Source organism: Acanthisitta chloris, unplaced genomic scaffold (assembly GCF_000695815.1).
Source record: "Acanthisitta chloris isolate BGI_N310 unplaced genomic scaffold, ASM69581v1 scaffold31793, whole genome shotgun sequence".
Taxonomy (NCBI): Eukaryota; Metazoa; Chordata; class Aves; order Passeriformes; family Acanthisittidae; genus Acanthisitta; species Acanthisitta chloris.
Window position 1 is genome coordinate 16,328 of NW_008664777.1, and position 6,225 is coordinate 22,552.

The 6,225-nt window shown below is 53.9% G+C and overlaps 1 protein-coding gene across 1 annotated transcript in view; it reads right to left on the reverse strand.

The window, feature by feature from the left end:
* The window catches only part of DPYSL3 (dihydropyrimidinase-like 3), a 15,529-nt gene extending 10,739 nt beyond the window's left edge, over window positions 1-4,790 (reverse strand). Inside the window, exons 1-4 of the mRNA XM_009071495.1 lie at window positions 4,779-4,790; window positions 3,607-3,695; window positions 1,243-1,427; window positions 55-219 (exon numbers count right to left, since the gene is read on the reverse strand). Of these exons, the coding sequence (XP_009069743.1) occupies window positions 55-219; window positions 1,243-1,427; window positions 3,607-3,626 (370 nt within the window). The 5' untranslated portion in view covers window positions 3,627-3,695; window positions 4,779-4,790. The remainder of the gene's footprint in view (window positions 1-54; window positions 220-1,242; window positions 1,428-3,606; window positions 3,696-4,778) is intronic.
* Between the last annotated feature and the right edge of the window lie 1,435 nt (window positions 4,791-6,225).

Consider the following 6,225-nt stretch of genomic DNA (forward strand, 5'->3'; position numbering starts at 1 on the left):
GGCAGCTCGGTGCCCTCGCCCTCCCCGGCCAGGGCACGGGGCTGGCCAACGCACCTTTCTCCTGGACCATGGTGTGCAGCTCCTGGCGGACGCGGTCACCCCAGTGCGGGATGTCCACGTGCAGCGCGTAGTCACAGCAGGCCTTGCCGTCAGCCCACTCCCGCCACCGCTCCAGCGCCTCGGCCAGGCTGCACTCGGGCTCTGCCACTACGTGGTCCACTGCAGGGCACAGCGGGCAGGGCTGGGCACCAGGCACAGCTCCGTCCAGGCCACACAGCACAGCCAGGCCTGCCCCAGGCACCTCCACCACCCTGCGCTGGTCTCAGAGGCTCCAGGACAGCTCCCGAGACGTTCCTGCGGCTTTCACAACGTGCCTCGGCTCCCTCAGTGCATTTATTCACAGTGCCTTTGCTTAATGGCCTCTGGCACAGCACCAGGGGCTTTTGCAGGCTTCCGCTGAGAAACCGCCTGGAAGCTCAAGGGCCTTGTCCATCCCCACTCCCACCCCATTAGCACATAGCCTCCTCCCACACTGCAACACTAATGCACCTTTTATTGCCCACCATGGAATCCCTACACCCTGCCACAGTCCATCGCATAAAACTTATTGTTTTGGCACAGGGGGAAGCAGAATAGGTGGGGGATGACAAGCAGCCCAGCCCTTTACTGGAAGGATCAACCCTTGCTCCTGCAGCCCAAGAAAGCCTGCAGTGCACACAGCCGTGACCACCGCACAGCAGTAACACCTGGGACTCAAACTAGTGCACAGCTATGGCCTTCTCCAGGGAAGGACTTCAGAATTCCCTGTCCTCTTTCATCAGCACTGTTTATTTCCAGGCAGTGCAGGATGCCAGCACATTGCTCTGTTCCTCTGCTCAGTCATCTGAGCACCATGCTGTCCTATTTTTATTTTACAGGGAAAAAAAATTATGCCAATGCTCCTTTTTGAGGGTCTCAGGGGCAGCAGTGGCTGCAGACATAGCACTGCAGAACACAGATCTGCAAGGGCAAGGGGTCCTACACACATCTCCTGTCCTGTCACTCCATTGTTGCTAAGGATCCAAAGATTCATCCCAATCCTTGCTCTCTAGGTTGCACTGACAGAGATCACAGAAAATATGAACACACTGTCATGGACATTTAAAACAAAGACAACTGAGAAAAGCAAAGAGAAGAGAGAACTAAGCGAGGTTGCAGGAGTGCTGGGTGGTGTCACGCACAGGCCCTGCCTGCTGCACTCACTGATCATGGTGGTTCCACCAGCCAGAGCCGCTTTTGTTCCTTGGAAGAAATCATCCACAGCTGTCATTCCCTTGTATGGCATCTGCAGGCGAGTGTGGACATCAATTCCTCCAGGGATCACCATCTTCCCATTGGCTTCTATGGTTTTGACCCCTCCAGGGACAATCAGGTTGTCTCCAATCTGCCTGATGAGACCACACCAAGAGGGTCACACAAAGGAAAAACACAACAAAACCCTGACCAGCTCAGCCAGGGACTGCCAGGTCAGTTCCCTGGCAGCAGGAACACTCCTCTCTGTCCCGCTCCAGGCCCAGGCACACAGGGTTGTCTGGCTCGCTTACACCTCTGATGTGCATAGTCCAGGAGTGGCTCCATCTGCCCAGCTGCTCTGCAGGGGACTGGGACGGTACCTGCTGCCCGGGGCAGGCGCAGGGTGGGGGCAGCTGGGGGTATGGCCCGATGGCCGCGCAGCTCTCTGTGGTGTGCCTAGGTCCCCTGGCCACGGCAGACTCGAGCCGGGGCAGTGCTGACCCCAGGCGCGTGCAGACAAAACCCCACGCCAGCCCTGCCGCCCCTCTAATCTCTCTTCTCCCCTGTCCTTCTGCCCACCTTAAGTGAGGCTCAAGTCTGAGGCTTACTTACAGAGAAAGATGATTTCCACTCTAATGCCACAGCTGCTAGGCCAGCTCGGGGCGCATCAGGGACTTGCAATGCTGCTCACAGCACAAAGTCACAGGGGTGAAGGGAAGGTCCCTCCTGGGAGCTGCGCAGGAGCTCAGCCAGTGCCCAGCCCAGCTGGCTGCAGCACAGTCTGCAAGCACTGGGCTCACTCTCTTCCCAAGGGGAGCAGAGTCCTCCCCTGCCCAGGGCCTCCCTCCATGCCCCCCAAGGAAGCTTTGCTATCAGTAGGGCCATGCTGTAGTGAAGGCAGCTAACACCACAAGTACCTAAAAACATCTTCTGAAAACAGGAAATCTAGAAAGTTCCAGTGTACAACCACTGGTAACCTAATACACAATTACAGTCCCCTGGAGCCTGTCCTGTCCAAGCACACCTCAACGTACCCAGCTCTCCTGCAGGCCAAGTCACCTGAACCTCAGCACTCCCTTCCCTCAGCCCCCACCCCTCAATCCCTTTATCTGTCCATATGTAGCACTCAGCCTTCCAATCTCTTCTTTCAGAAATCCTATTTTCATCAAGCCTTCCTCAGTCTTACCTGATAAATAAAGATAAAAGACAAGCTGGTTTTAGTGGAAATCTTCTGATTTCCTTGGCACACCTCCATTTTTGCATTTTAATTCAGGTTTAGTCACTTTGCAGGTTTTTTCCTCAGCATAACAAAAACTCTGTGGACAGAACTGCTCACTCCAGTGTCCTCACAACAATAAACCAGCAGCAATTCCTACTGCTTTTACGGAGATGAATCCATCACTAGGGGTTTCAAACTGCTCACTGTATTCTTACCAGAATTCACTTGTGAGAGCATTTCACTTCCAAGGCAGTGAAATTCTGTGACCTCCAGGCTGCAGATGAGGCTCAGTGATTTGCCCAAGGATACCCAGAAAGCCTGTGCCATAGCAAGACTTGAAGCTGGCTCTGATCCCTGCCCTGCCTGGGTACAAGTACTTGTCAATAACACATGCTCTTGGTCACCAGCTAAAAACAGCCTCAAAACCCCACAGTCCCACTTCCTGAAGTATTTATCAGCTGTTGGATTTTTAACATATACCACCCTGGGAAGGCTGGATATTTAACACTTACCATAAAGCAAGCAATGCCTTATCAAGTCTCTCTGCTATAATCTATCATGGTTCTTTCACTTCACCCAGCGTGGAGTTGGACCCAATGCAGTACCTTTGCCACGTTTGAATGGCAGCCTTTAAACAATGGAGCTATTCCTTCAGCTGAGACACACATGGAGAAGCTGGGGGAATCCAGAGGCTTCCCTGCAATTCTGGAAATCTCAAGGACGCAGATGACTTACAGCACAGCACTGTCCTTGTTAGTACTAACAAACAGGATCCTGTGTGGGGTCATTCATACTAATATGGTTAACACAGAGCAAAACAGGAGCCGAAGACAGATCCTGTTCCTGGCGCAATTAGATGCAGCTTTGCTGTACAGTGGACACTGTATCAGGAAGCCACGAGCCTGACTGCAATTCAGTCACTGGAGCTGCTCTGAAAACACGTGAGGCAATCGTGTCTCGCATACACTGCAGATAGCTGAGCCTCTGACCACAGAGGGCTACCAGGTTTTACTGGCTGGCAAGTTGGGTGCAGACCACATCCACAAACAGGCAATAACCACCCAACGTGAAGCTGATTTAAGGGGAGATGGAGGTAACAGAAGCGACATACTTACTTTATGAGGCCATCCTCCATGTAAATGTCAGCGTAGAATGACTGGTCATCATTGACTATTCTCCCTCCTTTAATAAGGAGACGATCGCTCTGCAAAGGGAAGAGCACAGCAGTTGTCAGTAGCAGATAACACATGTGCTTCTCAGCACCCTGCACAGGGCCCTCTGTGGGTGCTCCACCACCTCTCACCTTAACAGCCCATGCTGCAGAAAGGGCACACGTGTACTGACACTTGAAACAAGAGGACAAGAGCAAGAACTGGAAATGCCATGCTCGTAAGGCTGCTTCTGAATGGGACAGGGGCTGCCAGAAACACCACCGAGGCAGAGTGGGCACCAAGCAAAGTCACTAGGGATACAACATAAAATACACAGGGAAGTCAAAAGCTTCCTGCAACAGGACATTATGCACATAATTCTGTAGGCAGCACAAGCCACACACCAGTATTTAGAGCAAGTCTGTAATAAGGGCATATCCTTAAATCTTGTCCAATACACCATATAAAATAAATTGCATTAAAGAATATAATTTATATCTCTCTCCTCTGTTACCACCTTCCGAAGATTAAAGAACAGGCAGCCTGCTGCCTGTCTCTGCCCTCCCCTGCAGTGCTCGGGGCAGTTCTTCAGAGGCATTTCACAGGTCTATACAAGACCCAGGAGGCACTGGACTGTGTTCCCATCTCACGATTTACCACCTCCTCTGTTCTCCTTTCTACTGACTGAAGTGACCAGCAGCCCTCTCCAAAGGAGCACAGCCAGGCACCAGAGGAACACCCAGACCAGGACTGCACTTGCGCTCTTCCTGCATCACACTTCTGGACCTGGGCAACTCACCACACACTAATGGGAGAGGGTGGACACGGTCCTAGGGGCGCAGACCCTGCCCTGAGGAACTGGCAAGGCAGAGGTCCTGCTCCTCTACCTACCTGCACCTGCACAGGTCTGAACCACAGCTGCAGGTGGTAAAGGGGCCGATCTCTCCCGCGGATTCAGGTGACACAGGCTGACTGTGCTGTGCCAGAGGATATGCTGTCACCTCGACAGCTTCACATGCCTCCAGCAAACCTCCAGCTCTCGACCCCCCGTCCAGCGCAGCCCACGCCCCGGGTTTGAACGCGAATGCACTGCTCTCCGCGGCGCAGAGCGGGGCTGGCCGCAGGGCTCTGCCAGCCTGGCGCAATTCATTCCTCCGCAGGGAACCGGCTTTGTTCTCCATCCACCGTCCCCCGGGCAATTTCTGAAGTCCCCCCCAGCAGCGGTAATCGGCGGGTCCCTCCCTGTCAGCAGAAGGACGCAGAGAACACCCCTGCGCCCAAAGCGCCGGCTCCACAGCGCAGCCGAGACAAAGGAACTGGGTGGGGAAGGGATGGGAACGCGGGCGCTCAGCCTGTCGCAGCCCGAGGGATGCTCCTGCCTCCCTCCCCTCCCTCCCCTGTGCTAGCGCACCGGGCAGAGCTCCAGGGCCGGTCTGGGAGCTCGGGGCACTGCGGGTCCCCGCGCACAGCTCCTTCGACAGTCAGCTCTGACACACCTCCGCGCGCTGCTCTTGACCTGGGCACCACGGCCACGTCTCGTGGGCAGCCAAGGCAGAAGGACGTCCGACAACAGTGCAATTTGAGGTTCAGAAACCCTTAAAACAGTGGACTGACCCTTAGGGCCTGTCAGTCGTGGGGACAAGCAGCTGAGCTGTGGCTTGCATGGATGCAAATGATGAGTATTTTCATAACATACGAGAGATGTCAATAGAAACTACCAAGCAATGGTATCGGGAGTCAGCTATGGAAGAATCAGGGCCGAGGTTACAAACACAGGGAAAAAGATTCTTGTATTCCGTTTCAGCCGACTGTACATAGAGTTTCTTGTTGTAACCTGTCTTCTATCCCCCAGCAGCTGCCCCTTGGCTTTACCTAGCTAACACAATGAGAAAAAAAGAGTCTCCCTGCCCAGATCCAGTAACACAACTGAGCCTTCGTTTCTTTTGTCCTGCCCATACCCTTTAAGTCTCCCCAAGTAGCTTTCCTGAATCCCTGGAGTTCATTCTCACGAGTGTGGGAGAATCAGCAAATACTGATGCTGGCCTGCCCTTCCCTGGGTATGGGACAAGAGGAAGCCAGGGGAGTCAGGCACAGGCAGCAGGGGGGCAGGAGACAACTACTGAATAAACTGCTAATATGAGCTCAGGAAATATGCCTGCCCCACACACAAACGGTCATTCTGCGGCAGATGCGAAGGGCTGCTCAGTGCTAACTCTGTTAGTACACAAAATTGAGAGGTCCATAACGGCTGGAGCACAAACAAGGCGTCCGTTCAGGGGACCAGCCACAGCCCCCGTGCCCACCCAGCAGAGAAGGGGCTGCACGGCACCCTCACGCCGACCACGAGGAAAAACGCAACACGGCAGAATAAGGAAAATCCAAATGACACATCCACAGGCTCTGGCGTCGTTCAGGAGTGCACACAGATGTCAAGAGGCAGGAGAAGAAGAAAGGAAGAGAATGAAGCTGTTATGAGGAAACGAGCCTGATTTAATAGCCAGGCTTCTGCAGTGCACACTGCTAGAGCAGCCCCAGACCACAATAAACACACTGTTCCTCTGCCAGGGCTCACTGTGCCTCTGC